The following is a 25,599-nucleotide window of genomic DNA, read 5'->3' as shown; positions in this document are numbered from 1 at the left end:
TACATTTTGGATTTTCTTTCAAGTCAGTAAATGATGATTGAACTTAGTTGTTTTAATGGTTACAGTATATTCCACAGTATGCTTGTACAAATACCTACTCAACTACAGTATTTCCCCAGTTGTGATATTTCATATTATCTCCTCTTCTTTGCCATTTAAACTTAGTCTGCAATAAACATTCATATATTCTTGTCTATTTTATTTCTATAAAATAGGTTTCCCAAAACATTTCCAATGTTTTCCATGTTTCTTAGAAAAGTATTGCTTATAGAAAATTTCAGAGGACAAGAGGATAAAGGAAAAAAGTGCAGTTTTTCATATATGTGTTTTTGTGGGTATGTACACACACAGATTTAACACAATCCATCTGGATTGATTATTATATATGGTGTGATATAGTATCTTGGCTTGTTCTCATCCAGAAATAAAGCCAATTATGCCAGAAACAATTATTAAACTATTGAACTATTAAACTATTCATCTACTGAATTAAAATACTATCTATCATATATTAAATGCTCATATCCTCAGACCTATTTGCCAGCAATCTTTGATTTATACTTTTCAGTAACTTATTACTTGTAAATAAAAATACATATATTATAATTACATAACTTTTATCTGAAAATAAAGACATGTTTCTTCATTAGAATTAAAAAATTTTTTAATCCAGTTCCAGTAAAAATCCTCATTGGGATTATATTTTGAATTATTAAGTTTAAATATAGAATATCCCAAATGAATGCACAATTGACACTGACTGGATATTCATTAATATATATGTATGTCTTGAAATTTCTTTGAGAGCTCTTCATCCTCCTTACTCTGTAATATCTTTATAATGTACATAAAATATAATATATATAGACCTTAAGATATGCTAGTAATAGCTGAAAGTTTAACCTATTTTATTAGGGTATTGATTATAAAGTGATAGATTCTTTTGATCTTTTATAATGTGCAGATAAAAGATATACCCATCTCACAGTATTACACCTATTTTATTTTCTTGTCTTATTTTATGTTGTAGACCTGATGACAGTGGATTTTGAGCAGGACTTCTTTTTTACCAGATTTTCCCCATTTTTACAGACTGAAGAGTTGGATTTTGAGGATAATTTCTGCTTCCTGTTTTCATCCCTACTCTTGTTTGTGTGTCATAAGAGAAATGATTTATTACCTTGGTGAAATGTATTAAAACACATAAATTACCTCCCTTTATTTGACCCTGAATTTCTCATGTCTCATGTTTCCTGGAGCAGGCTATGATTCTCTATGCCGACTCTGCAGACCCATTCCTCTGCTGGTATATGTCCAAATATCTAGAGTTTGAATGAAGTATTAGGTTGTGCATTTTAACTCCAGGTTCAAGCTGCCTCTTTCAATAAAGCATTACCAAAAAAATATTCTATTTCTCAATCAGTCCAGAAATCAATATGAGAGAGTTATAGTTAATTATCACTCACAAAAATTTTTCTGTAGCCATTTTTGTTTTATTTCTAATTATAATGGAAACACATTAGTTACAGTCAACATGTTCTACATTTTATTAATTTGAGTGGATAAAGATTTCATTCAAATGGTTTTGAGTTGCTCATGGAAAATCTTAATGTGCTGAAGAACAAATATACAGAACCAGAAACAATGCTCCAAATAATGACACAGAGCTTGTGTGGTGAGATCACCACTGCTGCTGTTGTACACAGAATCCCCAGCTTACACTACTGACACCATGGGTGCTGGGCTCTGGATGTTCCTGCTACTGCCACCTGTGTACCTGGGGTTACCCATCACCCAGATGGAATTTTCACAGTCCTTGTTCCTTTGTACCATCAGCTTGCTGTTTGGAGAGGAGTGTGTTTGCGTGCTGAAGCCGAGGTTCCATCCCTGTGCATTAGCTGCTGTGGAGACAGATACATTTTCAGATTAGTGAGGATCAGCATCTGCTGCTTTTTTTTAAAAAAATGTATATATATTTATTTATTTATTTATTTATTTTTGGCTGCGTTGGGTCTTTGTTGCTGTGCGTGGGCTTTCTCTAGTTGCGGCATGTGGGGTCTACTCTTTGTTGCAGTGCACGGGCTTCTCATTGCAGTGGCTTCTCTTGTGGCAGAGCACGGACTCTAGGTGTGCGGACTTCAGTAGTTGTGGCACGTGGGCTCCAGTAGTTGTGGTTCACGGGCTCTAGAGTGCAGGCTCAGTAGTTGTGGTGCATGGGCTTAGTTGCTCCATGGCATGTGGGATCTTCCTGGACCAGGGCTCGAACCCGTGTCCCCTGCATTGACGGGTGGATTCTTAACCACTGCGCCACCAGGGAAGCCCCCAGCCTCTGCTTCTTAAAGACAGATGTTTCCCATCATAGCAAGGGTACACATGAACTGGGCAGCCAAATGAATGGCCAGTGTTTATAAGATGGCATCTTATAAACATCTTATAATCATACATAATTCTTCCCACAGCTGAAAATGAAAACCTCACTTGAAATAATATAGCCATTCCCCCATTCAACTGAAAATGTGCTGGGTAATGTCTATACCTCTTCTATATCTGTTAGGATCCTTTGTAGACATTCTGTAATTTTTGTCTTAAGTGGTAACAACCTACATAGAAGAAAAAGAATAAAAAGAAATGTAAGCATAATATATAGGTATATATAAATTAGATAGATGCTCCAGTCTTCTTTGTAAGTGACAGTGACACACTCCCTTTTATAGGTAAAGTGACCTGAACCTTTATGAAAAAAGGATCTGAATCCTTGTTGGTTATTATAGTTTTCTATTAACTTTTACTACTGGAAATGATTTAGAAGTAGGAGTTGACCCAGGGGAATCTTTGTGTTCTATCCATGTTCCATTTGGAAATTTCAAACCTGTCTTTCCCTTGAGAGCCAGGATCAATCAGCCTGGCAAACACCAACCTACACCCTTCTTCTTCCACCCCAGCCTTTGGTCTGTTGTCCAGGGTCACAAGGAGCTCTAAATAGCCAAGTTATAGGCTCACTTTACATTGTATTGGAATCACTGTTGTGTCCACTGGTGAAAGTATTTCTTCATATATTCTCTACATTATCCTTAGACAATGTTTTTGATATTTAGGTTTGACTTTCAGAATATGCTGAGATTTGATTATAATTTATGGTCTTGATATAAGGGGAGGTGAGCATGAGAAAAGTAATACTATGGCAAGATAACTACATCAGACAAGATCTTCAAACAGGTATCTCTATTAATGCATCTTGGCTTAAAGTTTAGGTTGTCTGCTAGTAGCATAGTTACATGAATTGTTTATTGTTTGTATGATATAATTTAATTTCAATTAATTAAATTTCAATTTTTTAATTTCAATTTTTTGTATCCTTAAGTTATAGATGTGTTTTCTAAACGCAATATAGTTACATTTTTAAAATTCAATATGACAGTCTTTGTCTTTTAAATATAGTATTAGATCTAATTTATTCAATGTAATTACTGAATATTTAGCTTTAAATCTACCATCTTTAATCTTTTCTGTTTATCTTGCCAACTCTGTATTCTTTTTTCCTCTTTGTTTTCTTCATGATTTTAAAAATTGTCATTTTGTTTTTTACCTCTATTATTGGAAATTCTACATACTATTTCTATGCTTTAAGGGTTACTTCAGAAAATATCATGAATACTAAAACCTATCAAGGTCTAAAACAGTTCATATCTGTATTCACTCCCATGACAATAGAGCATACTTAGAGTACTTTAGCTACATTTATCCACCCATATACCAATGTAAATTATTGTTTTCTTGCATATTTATTTTTTAACCTCATAGACATAAGTTTTTATAGTCAATCTTCATTTACATTTGCCCCCATAATTCCTATATTGCTTTTCATTCATTCTTGTTTCTCAACACTTCCATTGGGGATCATTTTCCCTATGTCTCATTATTATTTTATTTCAGTGGATAGTATTTTATTTCAGCTATCATTCCACTCTCCTAACTTTCATTGCTGCTGTGAAAAGTCAGCTGTCAGTCTAATAGCTAATTTGAAGGTGATTTATCCTTTCTTATTTGCTGTTTTAAGATTTTCTCATTGTCTGATTTTATGCAGTTTCTCCATAATGGGTCTAGGTTGAAGGATTTGAATCAGTGGTTTAGAGACTGTCATCATCTTTGGAAATTGTTCATTTATTGTTTCTTCTAATATTGAAGTTTAGTTGCAACTCCAACCCTATCTGGCATATCTTTAAACTCTCTTTTATATATAGCCTCATTTTGTCTCTCTGTGATAGATTCTGTGTATTTTTATCTTCCTTCCAGTTAAGTAATTCTCTTTTCTGTTTTTTCCAATTTTGTGCCCAACCTGTACAATAAGTATCTAATTTTGATTATTGTACTTTTCACGTATGAAAGTTTTACTTTGTTCTTTTTCAAATCTGTAATTTTTATAGTTCCCTACACATATTTTAAAGAAATAAAATCGAGTTTTAACATAAGCAAAGTTCTTTGGTAACTTGTATCTATGATTCAAATGAAGGCCTATTGTCACTATCTTGTGTTTCTGATGGTTCTCTTTCATAATACCTCATTTCACTGAGGGCTTAGTTTCTTTTACCACATGCTTCTCATTGACCTTGAAAATAATTATTTGTGAAGATTCCCTGAGATCAAGAAACAATTAATATTACTTCTGCCAGGAAGATAAGGGTACCTGTTGGAGATTACCTTAAACCATGTTCAGGGCTTGAATTCCTGTCCCATACAGTCTTTGTCTACTCAGGCTCTAAATATGCTTGAGGGCTAGTAGGCATGATATCTTATCCTTTTAGAATTCCAGTGTTTGTTCATTCTCTGTGTAACTGGAACAGTTTTCCGGCAAATACAAATGTTTTCAGGCCTGAGTGGCTTTCAACAGCACTGACTTTTCCCCTCCATGTTTACATGCTGCAAAGGAGGAGAAAAGTTATAATTCCTGAGACTCTGTTGTTCGTCATTGTTTTTTTAAATCTTTTTTTATTTCAAAACTAAAACACACACAGAAAAACCACAAAAATACACCCAAATGAATTGTTATAAGACAAATACCCCTGTAACCATCACTCAGGTCAAAAAATAGAAATTTACCAGATAAGTCAGAAATTCCTCCATGTGTTCTGTCCCAATCATTACCTTGCCCTGTCTCCAAAGGTAACCACTACCACTCTCCTAACTTTTCTTCCTTGCATTATTTCTTCCTTGTGTTTCTTTATAATTTATCCATTTGTACATCTCTAAACACTATGTTTTACCTTACCCCTTTTTAAAATTTGACATGTCTTTTAAGTTTCTTTTAACCTACAATATTTCTCCATACTCATATGTTAATAACTTTTAGTTTTGCTGGGTATAAAATGTTTGGCTCATATTTTCTTTCATTGAGTATTTAAAATATGCTATTCCATTTTATATTTCTAAATATACTGTATTTACTGTCAAAATGTCTGATGATAACCTGACTTTTTTTTTCCTCTTAAAAGTCACTTATGGACTTCCCTGTTGGTCCAGTGGTTAAGACTCCATGCTTCCAATGCAGGGGGCATGGGTTTGATCCCTGGTTGGGGAAGTTCCACATGCTAAACAATGCGGCCAAAAAAAAAAAAAAAAGTCCCTTATATTTATTTCTCCCTAGGTGCCCAAATATTTTTTTTCTTTTCTTTAAAGTAATTTTACTAATATGACTTGGAGTTTGTTGTTCTGAATTGATATCCTCAGGTACACCATCTACTTTTTCAATATGCAAATCTTTTTTATATCAGTATTATTATTATTATTATAAGTTTTTAGTATTCTGTTCCTTTGCTTTTGTTTTCTTCTTCAGGAACTTCTGTTAATATGTTTGATCTTCTTTGCCTGTCTCCAATATATTTCTCTGTCTCTCAAGTCTTTTTAAACTTCTTCATTTCTTTCCAATTTTAGAAAATTTCCTTTTTTACCTTCTATTTCTCTTAGGCATTTCTTGGTTTAGTCATTGTTGTATTCCTTCTGGTTGAGTCTTTATTTCCTTTTATAAAAAAAATTTTATTGGAGTATAGTTGATTTACAATGTTGTGTTAGTTTCAGGTATAGAGCAAAGTGAATCAGTTACACAAATACATAAATCCACTCTTTTTTTAGATTATTTTTCCATATAGGCCATTACAGAGTATTGAATTCCCTGTGCTATACACTAGGTCCATATTAGTTATCTATTTTATATATAGTAGTGTGATATATCATTCCCAGTCTCCCAGTTTATCCCTCCCCCCATCCCCTGGTAAGCATAAGTTTTGTTTTATACATCTGTGACTCTATTTCTGTTTTGTAAATAAGTTCATTTGTACCCTTTTTTTAGATTCTACATATGTGATATTATATGATATTTGTCTTTCTCTGTCTGACTTACTTCACTCAGTATGACAATCTCTAGGGCCATCTGTGTTGCTGCAAATGGCATTATTTTGTTCTTTTTAATGGCTGAGTAATATTCCATTGTATTTATGTACCACATCTTCTTTACCCATTCTTCTATTGATGGACATTTAGTTTGCTTCCATATCCTGGCTATTGTAAATAGTAAATAGTGCTGCAATGAACATTGGGGTGCATGTATCTTTTCAAATTATGGTTTTCTCTGGGTATATGCCTAGGAGTGGGATTGCTGGGTCATATGGTAGTTCTATTTTTAGTTTTTTAAGGAGAATATTTCTGAAATGACTCTTTTATTTCTAATTCTTTTCTGAGTTAGCACCCCATTTCTGAATTTTTTTGGTTCTAATTTATATTGTTCTTTCATATTTTGTATCATTTTCTAAATGCAATATTAGCTCATTTTGAAATAGTAGGTTCCAAATTTGATCTTTCTGATATGCTTTCATTGTCTGTAAGGATGTTATTGTATTCTTTATTTTCTCTCTCTCTCTCTCTCTCTCTCTCTCGCTCGCTCTTTTAAAATAGTAACTTTTATGGAGTTGGTCTGATACCTTTCTGTTACTTATTTTTATATAGTAGTTTCCCTGAACCACTTTAGAAAGAGGCTTGATTCAGGGTAATTTTTTATACCTACAGAGCTCCTTCTGTAGGCTTCACACAGTGTTGAAAAAGAAATACACACACACACACACACACACACACGGGCTTTCTGACACTTAATTGCTCTCTTCCTCCCTCCCACTTTTATCTGGACATTGACTTCGATTCTGTTTTCCCTGTCTGGCTCAATTATGATTCCCCATTCTTTGCATTTTCTCCTCAGGGAGGAACTTTCTCCTGGAAAGAAATGTGGGCTGTCTACTTTGAAAGTTCTCACAGACAAAGCTTCACAAGCTCCTTCAGATCTTCCGTCATGGAAAACTTGCACTCCTTTCTCATTGGTGTGTGCAAAGCTGCATCCCGTTTCAGCTGTTGTTCTCAACTTGGCCCACTGTGCTTTCCAGTGAATATGTTTTGGTGTTCTCTTGTTTTCAGGTTACTTCAGATGTCCAATTACTTTGCTTGGCTTCCTTCTTCACAGATGCACAGATTCACCATGCAGGTATTGCATTATGATTTTTCCCTATCTGCTTTTATTTGGGGATTCATGGGGATGTTATCTGTATTAGTTTGCTGGGGCTGTCATAACAAATTACCACAGGCTGGGTGGCTTAAGCAACAGAAATTTATTTTCTCACAGTTCTGGTTGCTATTAGTCCAAGATCAAGATGTCAGGAAGTCTTTTCCTGCCTCTCTCCTTGGCTTGCAGATGGCCACCTTCTCACTGTGTCCCCACATAGCCTTTCCACTGGGCCAGCACTTCCCTAGTGTTTCTCAGAGTATCCAAATTTCCTCTTCTTATAAGAAGAGACTGGATTAGGGCCCACACTAATCATCTTAATTTAATCATCTCTTTAAAGCCCCTGTCTTCAAATATGGTCACATTCTGAGGTACTGGGGGTTAGGGTTTCAACATATGAATTTGAGGGGAGGTGCAATTGAGCCCATTAAATTGTTTCATCCAGTTTTACTTAAATGTTGCCAATAGGTTTTTGGTTTTACTGGCTGCTTGCTCTATATTTATGTGGGGATTTGGGACGATTTTAAAACTTTGCTAATGTAACTCCTATTTTTCTAGAATTTGTTTTACTTTTTATTGGCATTGTTTAATCAGCTTTATTGAGGTACAATTTACATGCAGTAAAATTCACCAATTTTAAGTGTACAATTTGATAACTTTTGAAAAATGTATACAATCATGTAATTGTTACCACAAGCATGATTTAGAATGTTTCCTTCACTTCAGAAAGTTCCCTCAGGGACTTCCCTGGTGGTCTAGTTGTTAAGACTCCATGCTTCCAATGCAGGGGGTGCAGGTTTGATCACTGGTTGGGGAACTAAGATCCCACATGCTGTGTGGCACAGCCAAAAAAAAAAAAAAAAGTTCCTTCATGCCTTTTTGTCATCAACCCCTTCCCTAATCCCTGCCCCTGGCCTCTGGTAGCCACTAATCTACTTTCTGTCCACAAAAATTTCAACTTTTCTAGAATTTCATATAAATGGAATCATACAGTACATAATGTATTATGTAAGACTTCTTGTATTTAACATAATTCTTAGAGATTCATTCATGTTGTTCTGTGTATCAGTAGATTATCTAATTCTTTTTTTTTCTTTCTGAATAATACAGCATTGTATGGAAATACTCTGATTTGTTTATCTCTTCACCAATTGATGCACATTGGGTGGTTTTCATTCTTTGGCACTGTGAATAAAACTACTATGAACATTCAAGTGCAGATCTTTGTATAAGCAGGTATTCATTTCTCTTGGGTAAATAAAGTCATATCTGGGTCATATGCTGAGTATATCTTTAACTTTATAAGAACATTGATATGTACCATCAATGTTTGAGCGTTCCAGTTGTTCCATAAACTTGTCAACACTTAATATTTTCAGTTAAAATTTTTAACCATTTTAATGAGTGTGTAGTATCATCTCATTTTAATTTACATTTTATTTATATTTTAATTTACATCTCACTGTTTTAATCTACTAGTGATGTTGAGCATCTCTTCATGTGGGTTTTTGTTCTATTTTGGTTTGTTATGCCATTCATATATAATTTTTGGTGTAGTATCTGTTAAATCTTTTACCAGTCTTTATTGGGTTATTTGCCTTCTTATTGTGTCATGAATTATTTGTATATTCAAGATACAAGTCCTTTATTAGACATATGGTCAGCAACTATTTTCTGCCAATCTGTAGCTTGCTTCTTCATTTACTTAACAGTGGATTTTGAAGAGAAAACGTTTTTAGTTTTGATGAAATCAGTTTATCTTTTTTTTTTCTTTCATGGTTCATGCTTTTTACATCCTAAGAAATATTTCCTAAACCAGGGTAACTAGATTTATCACTTTTATTTTTAAATGGATTGAAAGAATTCAGGGTTGGGCAGTGAATAAAAAAGAAGCTCGAGTCATACGTTTAAGTAATATATCAATTATAATAAAAATATGGGAGTCAGGGAAGACTACTCTATAATAATAGTCTATGGTATGAGCATATCAAAATTCATTTGCCCACATTTTTTTGAGACTTCAAACACAATTCTTTAATTATTTGGAGTTGCTTCCCCCATACCTTTCAACACTAGGCAACCACTAATCTATTTTCTGTCTTTATAGATTTGCCTATTCAATATGTTTAATGTAAATGCATCATATAATATGCTGTCTTTTGTGTCTGCATTCTTTCACAGAGCATGTTTTCAAGGTTCATCCATGTTGTAGCTGTGTCAGTACTTCATTCTTTTTATGGCTGAATAGTATCCTGTTGTATGTATACTACATTTCATTCATTCATTCATTAGTTGCTGGACATCTAGGTTGTTTTCCCTTTTTGGTTATGATTAATAATGCTATGAACATTCATGAAATTTTTCTGTGGACATATAGTTTCATTTCTCTTGGGTATATATATCTAAGAGTGGAATTGCTGGGTTGTATGGTTATATGGCTTTGACAGTTCGAGGAACTTCCAGACTGTTTTCCAAAGAGGCTGCACCATTTTATATTTCCACCAGGAGTGTATGATTGTACTGATTTCTTCACAGCCTTGTCAATACTTGTTATTATCTGTCTTTTTAATTACAACTATCCTAATACATGAAGTGGTATCTCATAGTTTTGACTTGCATTTCCCTGGTGACTAGTGACGTTGAGCATATTTTCATGTGCTTATTGGCCTGTATGAAGAAATGTCTATTCAGATATTTTGTCCATTTTTAGGTTGGGTTGTCTTTTTACTATTAAGTTGTAAGAGTTGTTTATATAATTCTAGATGAAAGTTCCTTATCAGATATATGACTTGCAAAATTTTTTCCCATTCCGTGAGATGTCTTTTCACTTTCTATTTTTAATTTATTTATTTTTATTTTTTAAATTAAAAAAAATTTTGGCTGCATTGGGTCTTTGTTTCTGCGCATGGGCGTTCTCTAGTTGTGGCGAGCGGGGGCTGCTCTTTGTTGTGGTGCATGGGCTTCTCGTTGTGGTGGCTTCTTTCATTGCAGAGCATGGGCTCTAGGCATGTGGGCTCAGTAGTTGTGGTGCATGGGCTCAGTAGTTATGGCTTGCGGGCTCTAGAGCACAGACTCAGTAGTTGTGGCACATGGGCTTAGTTACTCTGTGGCATGTGGGATCTTCATGGACCAGGACTCGAACCCGTGTCCCCTGCATTGGCAGGTGGATTCTTAACCACCAGGGAAGTCCAGAACTTTAGATTATTGATTTCAGATCTTTTTCTTTTTAATATACACATTTTAATGCTATTAGCTTTAGCTGCTTCCTGTAAGTTTGGTAGGCCGTGTCTTCATTTTCATTTATTTCAAAGTACTTGCTAATTTCTCTTGTGATTTTTTTCTTTGGTCCATTGATCCTTTAGGAGTGTGTTCTTTAATTTCCACATATTTGTGAATTTCCCAAATTTTCTTCTTTTTTTCGTTTTTAATTTTATTCCATTGTAATCAGAGAATATGATGCACATGATTTCAATCCTTTTAAATTTATTGAGGCTTATTTTATAACCCAGCATGTGGTCCATCCTGTAGAAAATTCCATGTGTAGTTGGGGAGAACATGTATTCCAGAATTGTTGGATGGTGTATTCTATAGATGTCTGTTAGGTCTAGTCAGTGTACAGTGTTGTGCAAGTCCTCCATTTCCTTACTGATCTTCTACTTAGTTTTTCTAACCATTATTGAAAATGGGGTATTGCATTCTCCAACTGTGACTGTTGAATTGTATATTTCTCTCTTCATTTTTTCTAATTTTTAAGTCATGTATTTAGGGACTGTATTATTAGGTGCTTATGTGTTTCAAATTGTTATATCTTCCTGATGGATTGACCCTTTTTTCATAGATAATATTTTTAAAATATTTATTTTATTTATTTTTGGCTGTGTTGGGTCTTTGTTGCTGCACGCGGACTTTCTCTAGTTGCAGTGAGTGGGGGCTACTCTTCGTTGTGGTGCGTGGGCTTCTCATTGCAGTGGCTTCTCTTGTTGTGGAGCACCACAGGCTCAAGGCACACAGGCTTCAGTAGTTGTGGCTCGCAGGCTCTACAGCACAGGCTCAGTAGTTGTGGTGCACGGGCTTAGTTGCTCTGCGGCATGTGGGATCTTCCCAGACCAGGGCTCAAACCTGTGTCCCCTGCATTGACAGGCAGATTCTTAACCACTGTGCTACCAGGGAAGCCCCCTTCCATCATAATAAATGGTCCCTCTTTATCTCTAGTAACATTTTTGTTTTATTTATTTATTTATTTTTGCCATGCCGTGGGGCTTGTGGGATCTTAGTTCCCCGATCAGGGATCAAACCCTGGGCCCATGGCAGTGAAAGCGCTGAGTCTTAACCACTGGACCGACAGGGAATTCCCATGTTTTACTCTATCTTTGACTGGTATTAGTATAGCCAATCCAGCTTTGTTATGGTTGGTTTATAACTAAATTTTTTGTATCTTTAAATCAAAAGTGTAGCTCGTGTAGACAGCATATAGTTGGATCTTTAAAAAATAAATACCGGGGCTTCCCTGGTGGTGCAGTGGTTGGGAGTTCGCCTGACGATTCAGGGGACGCGGGTTCGTGCCCCAGTCTGGGAGGATCCCGCATGCCGCGGAGCGGCTGGGCCTGTGAGCCATGGCCACTGAGCCTGCGTGTCCGGGACCTGTGCTCCACGGCTGGAGGGACTGCGGCAGTGAGAGGCCCACGCACCGCAAAAAATAATAATAAATAAATAAATAAATAAATAAATAAATAAATACCGTCTGACAATCTCAGCTTTTTGATTGGATTGTTTAATTCATTCACATCTAATGTTATTGATATTGTTGCATTTATTGCTACCTTGTTACTTCTGTTTTCTATGTCTTATGCCCTTTTTGTTCCTCTATTATTCTTTACTTCTTTCTTTTGCATTAAGTGAATATTTTCTAACATAACATTTAAATTCTTTTAATGATATTTTTACCGTATTTTAAAAGTTATTCTCTTGGTGGTTGCTCTAGGGCTTACCATATATATCTTACATTATCAGAATCTACTTCAGATTTAGAGATATAGTTATGTTACTCCTATTTAGCTCTATTCCCTCTCCCTCTTTTTTTGGTAAATTTATTTATTTTTGGCTGCATTGGATCTTTGTTGCTGCGAGTGGGCTTTCTCTAGTTGTGGAGAGTGGGGACTTCTCTTCTTTCGGTGCATGAGCTTCTCATTGTGGTGGCTTCTCTTGTTGTGGAGCATGGGCTCTAGAGTGAGCAGGCTTCAGTAGTTGTGGCTCACGGGCTCTAGAGTGCAGGCTCCGCAGTTGTGGCACACAGGTTTAGTTGCTCCACAGCATGTGGGATCTTCCCGGACAAGGGATCGAACCCATGTCCCCTGTACTGGCAGGTGGGTTCTTAACCACTGCGCCACCAGGGAAGTCCCTCCCTCTCCCCCTTTTTTTGCTATATTGTTATACATATTATACTTATATATGCTACATATCCCACAATACATTATTTTAACTATTGCTTTACATGGTTTTATGTTATTAAAGAAGCTGAGATAAGAAAGGAGAAGTATATATTTATAGAGTTTGCTATAGTAACCTTCTTGTTGACCATTTATGGGTCTCATTTTTTCCTGTGGATTCGAGTTTCCACCCTTTATTGGGTGTTGTTTCCTTAGCCTGGTACATCTTTGCTCTCATTCACCTTCTTTGTGCTGTTACTGGAAAATATATTTCTATATGTTACAGGTCCTAAATACTATTATATACATATTGTTTTATTCAATTATTTTTTAAATGAGTAAAGAGAGGAATAGAAAAGAAATATGCATTTATATACTTTTATAATTATGTAGTTATCTTTACTGGTACTCTTTGTTCTTTTCATGTGGATTTGAATTACTGTATGAGGTCACTTGCTTTTAACCTGAAAAGCTTCCTGTAGTATTTCTTATCTTTTAAAAAATATTTATTGATTGATTTGGCTGTGCCAAGTCTTAGTTGGTGCATGTGGGATATTCGTTGCAGCATGTGGGATCTTTTTAGTTGTAGCACGTGGGCAGGATCTTTTAGTTGTGGCATGTGGGCAGGATCTTTTATTTGCAGCATGTGGGCCCTTAGTTGCAGCGTGCAGGCTCTTAGTTGCAGCATGCGAGATCTAGTTCCCTGACAAGGGATCGAACCCAGGCTCCCTGCATTGGGAGCACAGAGTCTTAACCACTGGATCACCAGGGAAGTCCCCCTGTAGTATTTCTTATAAGGTGTATCTGCTAGTAAATAAATCTCTCAGTTTTTATCTGTTCTGCATTTGTTCTATTGAAAAGTCAGCTATTCATCTTATTGGTGTTCTCTTATACATTACAAGTTGGTTTGCTCTGTTGCTTTCAATAGATTTCTTTGTGTGTATCTTTCAGTGTTTTTATTATGATGTTTCTATGTGTTGATCTCTTTGTGATTATCCATCTTGCAGTTCATTAAGTTTCTTGACTGTGTAAATTCATGTTTTTCATCTAATTTAGGAATTTTTCTGGTGTGAATTCTTTGAATATTTTTCTGCTCTTTTCCTTCTCTCCTTTCCTTGTGTTACTCACATTATGCATATTACTGGTGTCCCATATTTCTCTGAGGCGCTGTCTACTTTTCTTCATTTCTCTCTCTGTTCTTTGGATTGTTAGATCTCTATCAATCTGCAAGTTTGCTAATTCCTTCTTCACCAATTCAAATCTACTACTGAGCCACTCTAGTAAATGTTTTATTTTGGTTATTGTTATTTTCAACTCCAGAATTTCCATTTGGCTTTCTTATTTCTTTCTCTTTATTTATATTGTCTATTTTTAAACATCTTTATTGGAAATAATTGCTTTACAATGGTGTGTTAGTTTCTGCTTTATAACAAAGTGAATCAACTATACATATACATATATCCCCATATCTCCTCCCTCTTGTGTCTCCCTCCCACCCTCCCTTTCCCACCCCTCTAGGTGGTCACAAAGCACCAAGCTGATCTCCCTGTGCTATGTGGCTGCTTCCCACTAGCTATCTATTTTACATTTGGTAGTATATATAAGTCCATGCCATTCTCTCACTTAGTCCCAGCTTACCCTTTGCCTTCTCAGTGTCCTCAAGTCCATTCTCTACGTCTGCATCTTTATTCCTGTCCTGCCCCTAGGTTCTTCAGAACCTTTTTTTTTTTAGATTCCATATATGTGTGTTAGCATACAGTATTTGTTTTTCTCTTTCTGACTTACTTCACTCTGTATGACAGACTCTAGGTCCATCCACCTCACTACAAATAACTCAATTTCATTTCTTTTTATGGCTGAGTAATATTCCATTGTATATATGTGCCATATCTTCTTTATCCATTCATCTGTCAATGGACACTTAGGTTGCTTCCATGTCCTGGCTATTGTAAATAGAGCTGCAGTGAACATTCTGGTACATGACTCTTTTTGAATTATCATTTTCTCAGGGTATATGCCCAGTAGTGGGATTGCTGGGTTGTATGGTAGTTCTATTTTTGGTTTTCTAAGGAACCTCCATACTGTTCTCCATAGTGGTTGTATCAATTTACATTCCCACCAACAGTGCAGGAGAGTTCCCTTTTCTCCACACCCTCTCCAGCATTTATTGTTTGTAGATTTTTTGATGATGGCCATTCTGACTGGTGTGAGGTGATACCTCATTGTAGTTTTGATTTGCATTTCTCTAATGATTAGTGATGTTGAGCATTCTTTCATGTGTTTGTTGGCAATCTGTATATATTCTTTGGAGACATGTCTATTTAGGTCTTCTGCTCATTTTTGGATTGGGTTGTTTGTTTTTTTGATATTGAGTTGCATGAGCTGCTTGTAAATTTTGGAGATTAATCCTTTGTCTGTTGCTTAATTTGCAAATATTTTCTCCTGTTCTGAGGGTTGTCTATTTTTGTAAGACATTTTCGTCATAACTTCCTTTACTTCTTTAAGTATGGTTTAACTTAGTTCTTTTGAGATATTTATAATGGCTACTTTGAAGTTTTTGTCTGAACCTTATTAGTGAAATTTTCTGTTTGTTGCTTTTTTCCTGTGTATGGGTCACACTTTCTGGTTTGTCTGCATGTGTCACAATTTTTTGTTGGAAACTGAACATTTTAGAGACTGGGCACATAAGATGGCATCATCGATCATTCCCAACTTCAATCCCCCTCACAAGAAGACCAACCAGAAACTATCCATAGAGAAGACACTATTTTGAAAATCCCAGAACCCAGGGTTGAGCTGAAGCACCCCTGCTTGATCACAAAGAATGAGAAGAACCACAATAGAAGGGTAAGAAGAGTGGCTTACTTTTGACCACATTGCCCCTCCCCCAGGCCAGCACAACACTGTACCAAGAAAGGCCCCCCAGGCCTACAGTTATTCCAGTGGGAAAAAGAGGACCCAAGGTGGACATGTAGCTTCCCCACCATTGTGGGACACTTTCCAGAAACCCACTCAGGTCTTACCTCATGGGATTCACTGGGGGAGCCTACAGAGTTCTACCACAAGTGATCAGATAGAGATGAAGAAGGGAGGTGGACAAAGAAGCAACCAGCATTTAGATCTTTACAGACTGTATTCCTGCTTACAGCAGTGCCTGAGCAAAGATCCTAGCTAGTAGCTTTCCCCACCTGTAAAACTGAGCTAGTGGTCCCGTGGCCAGGGAGCTTAGTCAGCAGTTCTACCTGATTTGGATCCCCAGCCAATGAGCTATATTGGCCATGGAGCCCATTCTGTGGCTCCACTCAGGCAGGAGAGGAACTGCTAAGCATAGTTACCAGTCTCATCCCACCAGGAAGCCTGACCACAGACACCTAGGACCCATAGAGCATATCCTTTGGCCTATCCAGGCAGGGTTGCAAACTAACAGTACCACCAAATAGCTGAGCATAGCATCTAGTTCCATTCCTCTGGGGAGTGTAGCCGTAAATGCTCAGCAGCTGCAGAGCACATCCTATGGCCCAACCATAGAGCCCAGGCTACAACTCCACCCAGTAGCAGATCCCGGACCACAACTCTGCCCAATTTCTGAAAACAGCCTGGGTCCTTGACTAGGCAGGGAGCTCAGCCAGTGATGCCACCCAATTGCAAAGCATAGACTGTGGCCCCACCCAGTCACGGAGACTGAACAATGACCCAGCCTAACCATGGAGCACAGTTTCCAGACCCGCCCAACTGTGGGGTACAGCAGGAGTCCCTGCCCAACCAGAGAGCCTGTCCAGTGACCATGCCCAATAGTGGAGAACAGCCAATGGTGTACCTAGTCACAAAGCCCAGCCTGCAGCCCCACCCAACTTTGGGGCACAACCTGCAGACCCTGCTGATTGCAGAGTACAGCCTGAGGCCCCAACCTACCATGAAGCCTGGCCTATGGCCCTGCCTGAACTTAGACTCCAGCCAGTGGCAGCATCTAGTCAGGAAGAACAGCCTGAGGCCCAGCCAACCAAGATCAGTTCAGAGCACAGCCTGCCACCCTGCCCAATCACAGAAGCCAGCCAGTGGCACTGCCCTGTCAGGGAACACAGCCTGATACCCCCATGTGACCAGAAGTGATTACAGAGCCCAGCTAGTGACTCCAACCAACAGAAGAGCCTAGGCAGTGGCAACCCCAGACCTCAGAGCATGGGCAATGGCCTCACCCATCTAGAGACCCTGATTGCAAGCCCCAGCTGCTCATGGATGCTACCAGCTCACCAATCCAGTACCCCAAGCTGAGTAAACTAGTGAAGTTCTTTCCTTGCTGAAGCAAAGGTGTAAAGTCTGGAAGAGAAGACCATTTAATCAACTGAGCCCATGTGCCACAACTACTGAGCCTGCACTCTAGAGCCCGCAAGCCACAACTACTGAGCCCATGTGCTACAACTACTAAAGCCCGTGCGCCTAGAGCCCATGCTCCACAATAAGAGAAGCCACTGCAGTGAGAAACCTGCACACCACAACGAAGAGTAGCCCCTGCTCACCGCAACTAGAGAAAGCCCACGCACAGCAACAGAGACCCAACACAGCCAAAAATAAAAACAAATAAATAAATAAATTTATTTTTTTAAAAGCTGACTATTTTAGCAAAGGAGGCACCCCACACAGAATAAAATGCAGAGAATAGAAAGAAAATGTGCAAAAATGTTCTAAGAGAACAAAAATAAACAAAAAAAACCAACAATGAATTTTAAGACTTGCCTTAGGGTTTCCTAGGCTGAGGGGTTTTTTCAATATATTTTTCAACCAAAATATGTCGATGATTAAATTATAACAAGAGACAGAGGCTGCAACCCTTTCATATCTCATTATATTTCTGAATTTGACTCTCTCAGTCTTGGTTGGGTACTTGCACCTCTTGGGTCTCTGGTAAGATGATAGAATTACAGAGTTGTTCATGGGGTATGTCCTTCTAGCTAACAGCAAGATATCTGTTCCTAATGAGAATTGTCTAGAGCTATGGATTGACAGCAATAACCCAATTAATGATACTCAACTATTAGTCTTCTGGTTAAGAGAGACTCAGATCCTCATAGTAACCTAGACATCAAACAGTGATTCTCAACCCGAGCAGCCCCTTCCTTCCCCAACCCCCAACCCTCAGGAGACATTTGACAATATCTTGAGACATTTTTGGTTGTTACACTGGGGGTAGCAGAGGTGATGCTATTGGAATCTCATTGGTACAGGCCAAGGATGCTGATAAACACCCTGCAACACAGAGAAAAGCCCTCACAACAAAGAATTATCTGACCCAAAATGTCAATAGTGCCAAGGTTGAGAAACTCTGGCCCAGAGACTTACCTGACAGCATCATAAGGTGCATAGGAGGGACACTGGAATTTTGGTCATAGATTTGTCTACAAGATAAAAGATGTAGTTTGCTTTTCTAAGTACTAAAATCTAAAGGAAGCAGAGTGGTAACAATTATTTGTACTTGAGTACAAAGAATGGCCACTTGTCATCCCTCTCCAGCAAATCTCCAAGGATTTTCAAATAGCTATAGATGAACAATATGCTATGTTAGCTCAGAAACCAATCGCTGAAATCTCCCACCATGACCACCAACCTGAAATCCCCAGTCCCAAACCGAAGAGCTTTCTCTCTCTCTCTGTGGTATCTCACTGCCCTGGCCTAAACAGCGTATGTACAACTTTACTCTGCACTCATATTCCTACATAGTTTGAGATTATGTTTTTGTTTATGAATCGCTCGGCCTGAAATGGTATTTAGGCTGAGAAAACTATTGTATCAGAGGAAAAATAATGGTCCAAATTGCAGCAGAGGCATCAAGTCAAATCACTTTTATTTTTCTTCATATTGGTATATCTCCATTAGAGGAGAAATACAGACAAGAAAGCAGGTGGTTTCCTGAACAGAGAAATGGGAAAAATCTCTAATAAGGTAAGTTGGACTCATCTTCTAGGCTCACAAGAGAACACAAGTGTATTTTCTACTTGCAAGAAGCCAAATATTCTGCCGGTGGCCCAGGTTTATTCTAAAATGCTAGGAAGCTCATCTTCCCGATATGTTAATTATGCTTTGGTAACCTCCTCCTTGGCCCCTTTTCCAGAACATAGGCTAGAGAAAGAATGCACTGAAGGCGTCATCTATTTGGAAAATGAAACTTTGCAGTCATTTTCTGTATGAAATGAATTGCAGGCCAGTATATAATTCAAAACCTAAAAAAAACAAGCAGGGGCTTCCCTGGTGGCGCAGTGGTTGGGAGTCTGCCTGCTGATGCAGGGGACGCGGGTTCATGCCCCGATCCGGGAGGATCCCACATGCTGTGGAGCGGCTGGGCCCGTGAGCCACGGCCGCTGGGCCTGCGCGTCCGGAGCCTGCGCTCCGCAACGGGAGAGGCCACAACAGTGAGAGGCCCGCGTACCACAAAAAAAAAAAAAAAAAAAAAAACAAGCATAAGATGGAGTCACATTTTCTTTTTCAGGGACTATGAACAATGTCAAATATCTAACATAACTTTTCCTTACATTAGAAAGAATGAGACCACTTCCCTAGCAAGGGAAAATCTATCAATATGTAGGTATAAAATAAAGAGCCACATCCAGTACAAAAAAATTATTTATCCATTAAATTGCATATTTGTTAAGGGTATGCAATAAATTAAATGTTCATTATGTTATTTTAAGTGTGTTATTCATAATATATAAGAAAATTTCAAGTGACATTTAAACACTGATTACATGAATAGATTTCATAATATACCAAATAGATTCATTACTCTTTTCTTTTATTGTGGATATCTAGGAAGTAAATTTTTCCCTGAGAACATAATAAAGGTCATTCCGGTCTAGGTGAGTTGCACAATCTAATTTAATCTGGAAATAATATATACTTATACATTATTCACCTCCAGACAAATCTCTATATAGTATCTTTTGTCTAGATTAATAGTTTATATAGGGACCCCCAAATTTAACTACTTCCCTGATCAGGTATTACTTCCAGTATTATAAACAATGCTGTGGTGAACAAGCACTCACACATATATTTGTTCATTTGTCCCAATTTTCCTTAGGATAACTTCTTAAAAGTTGAATTACTGGCCTTTGAGACATGTTACTAAACAGTGCTCATGAGTATGGCTGTTTTCCACTTCCATGCCTACCTTGGTATTCTACATCTTTTAAAATTTTCTCTTCCTAATTAAAAAAAATTCATTTTAACAATTTCTTTTGAGATATTTCTTCTCACTAACTTGATTAAATTTGTGTTTATTAGCAGCATTTTTTCTTTTATTAGTTGCCTATTCATATCCTTTTTCCATTGCTATGTTCAACTGTTTGTTATTGCTTTCTTTCATTACATTAAATAATATGTGAAAATTTGCAGTAAAGATACGAATACATTTGCAATTTCTTTTTTGGCTGCGCATTGTGGCTTGAGGGATCTTAGTTCCCCAACCAGGGATCCAATCTGCGCCCTCGGCATGAAAGTGCAGAGTCCTAACCACTGGACCACAATGGGAATTCCCTGCAATTTCTCATAGGCTTTGAAGTCACTAAGAGAATGCCTTGTCCTGCCAGTCCTGAGTAGCACTTCACACTCAGAAACATACCTGCTCATGGCAACAATGATGATGGAGAGTAAGTGTGATATTGTGATTTATAATAAGAAACATATATTTGGTCTTTTTCCTGTTTCTGGCACCAGAGCTTCTAAAACCCTTGGAATATCCTGTGCTGAAAGTGATCAAAATGTCTCTTGGTATGTTAATGAGGTAACTTATGGACCACATCTAAGGCTGGAGGCTGGTTGCCAGAAGAACCAAACATGTGATTAGTGGGTCAGAACTTTCAGTCCCACACCCCTGACCTCCAGGGAGGGGAGGAGGGCTGGAGGTTGGATCAATCACCAATGGCCAATGATTTAACCAATCATGCCTATGTAATGAAACTTCCATAAAAACCCAAAAGGATGGGGTTCAGAGAGCTTCCGATTTGATGAAAATGTGGAGATTCAGGGATAGTGGTGCAAGAACACATGGAGATTCAGAGAGGGCATGGAAGCTATGTGCCCTTTCCCTATGCATCTCCTTCATCTGGCTGTTCCTGAGTTATATTGTTTTATAATAAACCAGTAATCCAGTAAGTAAAATGTTCCTGTGAGTTTTGTTAGCTAATCTAGCAAATTAGTCAAACCTAAGGAGGGGGTTGTTCGAACCTTCAATCTATAACCAGTTGGTCAGAGGCACAGGTGATAACCTGGATGCCAGATGCCTGCAACTGGCATCTGAAGTTGGGGGTGGGGAGGTGTAGGACTGAGTCCTTAATCTCTGGGATCTGACACTATCTCCAGGTACACAGAGTCAGAATTGAGTCCAACTGCAGGACACTCTGCTGGTGTCTGAGAATTGCTTGGTGGTGTGGGGAACACACACACACACACACACACACACCGAAATTGGATGCAGAACTCTTTAGTAAGCAAATATGAGGTTTAGTCTAGGCAATCTACACCTAAGGAGTGAGCAGTGCAACAGTGCCCTCCCTCCCTGGAGAGGGACCAGTAGAAATACATTTCAGGATGCACACAAACTACCAGCACATCTTCTGTAATTAGAACTCATTCACCCAGCTATTGCCCAGCTTTGGAAAAGCTATTCTCTGGGCACCTTGTTTCTACCAATGCAATGGCACTATGAGTGTCAAGGCTCTGTAAAGAAGCAGAAGTGCTGGTCAGCAGCAGGCAAGGCAAACATTAAGCATTGGGAAAAATCAGATAGAGACTGACTTCAAAGAAAACTCAGTATTGCCTGATAAATTGTGTTATAATATTATCCTACCAATGGCTAGCCTTCATGCCATGAAGATGTATCCATTTTAACAATGTCACTATCTTACCTAACTGCAGATGATTGGTGACATGAGAGAAGACAATAGAAATGAATGTGAACTTAAAGGAAAACATCAAACTATACAAAAATCTTCATCAAATCCAAATACTGTAAATGTACTTGAAGCAGAGTTCACAGCCATGTAAAACAAACTTATTAGCTGGCATTCTTCTTTTTCTCTTGTTTATGGATTTTAATTTAGTTAATGGGTTATAATTAATTACGGAATTTATTGATGGCACAGGAAAATAATTATTTCAAGTAGTTTTAAAACACTCTGTAATTAAGGATATACTTTAAAACAGGAGCCAGCAAACTTTTTCTGTAAAAGGCCAGATAGTAAATGCAGTCTATCATTATTTGCAGATTCCATATTTGCAAACTAACCTACTTGCTAAAATTCATTTGTAACCCCAGAGTCAATACTCCCAGCACCTTTTTGGTCATTCGTTGGCATGTGAAAATTGATGACCAATGAGTCTCCCGCCACACATGTTCTCAGCTGAAGTCAAATAGAGGACCCTCTGCCTTCTTGTTTCTGTTCTTTATTTTTTTCTAATTTATTTTATTTTATTTATTTTATTTTTGGCTGCGTTGGGTCTTCGCTGCTGAGCACGGGCTTTTCTCTGGTTGCAGCGAATGGGGGCTACTCTTCGTTGCAGTGCGGGCTTCTCACTGCGGTGGCTTCTCTTTTTGTGGAGCATGGGCTCTAGGCGTGCGGGCTTCAGTAGTTGTGGCACACGGGCTCAGTAGTTGTGGCTTGCGGGGTCTAGAGCGCAGACTCAGTAGTTGCGGCGCATGGGCTTAGTTGCTCCATGGCATGTGGGATCTTTCCAGACCAGGGCTGGAACCTGTGTCCCCTGCATTGGCAGGTGGATTCTTAACCACTGCGCCACCAGGGAAGCCCTTGTTTCTTATACCATAAACAAGTATCCTTTTCTCAGTGTGGTTAGTATTACTTTTTTCCTCTCATTTTTGTGGTTTTAAAAAAATATTTATTTATTATTATTATTTTTGGCTGTGCTGGGTCTTAGTTGTGGCATGCTTGCAGGATCTAGTTCCCAGACCAGGGATTGAACCCTGGCCTCCTGTATTGGGAGCACAGAGTCTTACCCCCTGGACTACCAGGGAAGTCCCTCATCTTTGTGCTTTTTGTTGGTGATTTTGCTGTTTAAAATGGTCCCCAAGTTTATGCTGAAGTGCTGTCTAGTGTTCCTAAGGGCAAGAAGGATTACAGAGATGTGCCTTACAGAGACAATACATGTGTTAGATAAACTTCATTCAGGAATGAGTTATGCTGTTTTTGGCCTTGAGTTCAATGTCAATAAATCAATAACATATAAAAAGTGTCTTTAAATAGAAACACATAAAACAATGTTATGTATTGACTGGTTGAGGAAAATGTTGTAACCAGATGTTTATAGGAAACTAACTTTGTATCTCTGCTAGGAGCAACAGTTCACTAATTAAGTGTTTGCAACAACTTTATAGAATGTAACTACCATGAATAATGAGAAGCCACAGGCCATTCAGTCTACACTAACTACTCAATTCTGCCCTTGTAGTTCAAATGTAGCCATAGACAATACATAAAGGACGATGGCTATGTCCCAATAAAACTTTGTGTAGGACACTGAAATTGAAATATATAATTTTCACACCTCATGAAATATTCTTATTATTATCATTGATTTTTTTAAACCATTAAAAAAACACAGACACCATAGATACTCACTAGCTATACAATAATAGGCTATAGCTTGCCAACCCCTGCTTTAAAAGAACTACAGTCTAAAATTATATTTACTGGCTTGATTGTTAGTAATAATATTGGTATTACAATTTTAAACTATTTTATAGCAATTCTTGGCTAAGGGAAATAAATAAATATGTTAATATTACTAGGAACTAGGATTTCTGTTAGAGAAAAGAAGCAGAAATATAAAATAAAAGGTAAGAATAAAACCCTGTAATGTTAAATTTGAATTAGTAATGTCAGTATGGACGCATGCTTTGAGTCTTTTCTTGCCCTCCTTTAAGAAAGGGAAAATAGTGTCTGATCCAGAACTCAAGATATCTGACTTCCTAATCCTGGACTGTCTGCTCTAGCCATACTGCTTCTCTTTTGTGTAAAGATGTTTTTTCAGACTAGGGCTTCTTAAATCTTCCTAACAAAATCCCCTTAACACTATGAGAGAGGGAAAGCCCACTCATGGGAATTTGGGGCAGAAGCAAATCAACTACTCTATGCAGGAACTTCCTTTGAAATCTTATTTTAAAAGTAATGCTTATTTTCATTTTTCTCCATAAGAAACCTGTGGTTAAATGTGAAATAATTTCCCAGAAAAATCCGTTTTTTCACTAAATCCTTCAGTAAAGTTGATGCTCCTTGAAGATGCAATATTCCTTTCTCTGTTTCAGAGCTGAGGAGAGTGAGGCTCCTGGTCACATCCAATCATCCAGACAGCCACCTCCTCACAGTCCTGCAGGAACATACCAGAAGCACACACACTCGCCACACAATCAGGCAGGTCGTTTCTCAGACACACACTGAGTGACTCATATCCAGGGTCTGCAGAGAAGGCCCAAGAAAAACCAATCTATCAAAACCGAGCCACATAAATGCTCAATTACAGACACGTTCACAGAAACGCAACCTCATGCACTCACAGTCAGCCCCACTAGCTCACAGGCCCTCACAACATTCTCAGTCCGACACAGCCCGACACAATGCCAGTCATAAAATCTTCAAAAACCGCATTCCAATCCCAGCAGTTGCACCATCTCAAACACAACCAGCCACATTCAATGAAAAAAATCGCACCCAGAACCACTCCAAAGACAGATACACAAGCGCTGTTCTTGGTCATAGACCTCTCCGGTTGGCCCCGCGGAGAGTCCTATTTTCGCATACACATCCCTCTTTAATGCGCCTGTCGTCCGTCCGCGCCCCGCTCCAGGCCCTGCCGCGACTTCCTCAGGACAAAGAGCCGAGAACCCCGCCCCGCAGCGGAGCGACTGGATCTCGGGCTCACTCGATACATCCCACTCAAAGCAGCTCACTCACTGATGCTCCGCCCCCTGGAGTTCGGCCGCGCCTGCGCACTCAGTGCGTGCAGCCTGCGCTCCCAACAAGCCCCGCGCGCGGCCCGTTAGGCCCCCGGGGCTGTGGACTTGCTTGAGGTGTCGCGCGCTCTCATCCACTGGGCATTACCGTGAGACGGGTTCGGCGCCCCAGGTGAGCAGTCCTGGCTCGGAGCATTTGTTCTGGCCATGGGTAGGAAAGGCGTTGCGGCCCGGGGATGAGGGAGAGGGAAGGGAAGCGCTGCAGCACCTCAGTGTCGGGAGCCCAGCATCTCAGCCCCGAGTGGGCGTGAGAACCGCGGAGGTGTAACGGTATGGTGTGTCTGTGGGCGTGACTGCACCGGGGTATGGCATCGGGACTAAGTGCGGTTGTGAGGCCGGAACTAGTGGGTGATGGCATTTGTGTGACTGAATGGGGTGCAGAGCCTCTTGTGTGACCGTCGGTTGCCGTGGACTGGGTGACTCCGACCCTAGCGTCACGGCTGAATCTTCTGCCAGCCGCAGAGAAATGGCCCCCAGTCAGGAAACTGAGAGCCAGAGAAAAGACTCCCAGTAAAAAGACTCAGACCCGTCTTGGGATAAGAATGTTAGAACTGAACGTGCCCCCCAGGCTGCCTCCTGGGAGTATTCCCGGTGCACTACATCCTCCGGCGGGCGCG

General features: G+C 38.8%; 1 protein-coding gene and 1 long non-coding RNA gene across 5 annotated transcripts in view; one reads left to right on the top strand and one right to left on the bottom strand.

Annotated features, from left to right (window-relative positions):
• Positions 1-1,578: 1,578 nt before the first annotated feature.
• LOC136793038 (uncharacterized) lies at positions 1,579-25,245 on the bottom strand. The gene is made up of 3 exons (XR_010837767.1): positions 25,071-25,245; positions 2,537-2,600; positions 1,579-1,901 (listed from the first exon to the last, which is right to left on the bottom strand). It is a non-coding gene; the product is annotated as an uncharacterized lncRNA (long non-coding RNA).
• ZFP82 (ZFP82 zinc finger protein) overlaps positions 7,479-25,599 on the top strand; it is a 43,004-nt gene continuing 24,883 nt past the window's right edge. For 2 of the 4 annotated variants that reach the window (XM_059045043.2, XM_067019132.1), the window contains exon 1: positions 24,967-25,094. Coding sequence is in view for 1 of the 4 variants with exons in the window: in XM_067019134.1 (XP_066875235.1) it covers positions 7,502-7,522 (21 nt within the window). In the remaining 3 variants the exon portion in view is untranslated. Of the gene's footprint in view, positions 7,523-24,960; positions 25,095-25,599 lie in introns of those variants that run through there. The other 2 variants (XM_067019134.1, XM_067019133.1) reach the window with 2 other exon arrangements.

This window comes from Kogia breviceps, chromosome 18, assembly GCF_026419965.1.
Source record: "Kogia breviceps isolate mKogBre1 chromosome 18, mKogBre1 haplotype 1, whole genome shotgun sequence".
NCBI lineage: Eukaryota > Metazoa > Chordata > Mammalia > Artiodactyla > Physeteridae > Kogia > Kogia breviceps.
The sequence above is the reverse complement of the archived record's forward strand: the minus strand, read 5'-3'. Positions and strand labels throughout refer to the sequence as shown.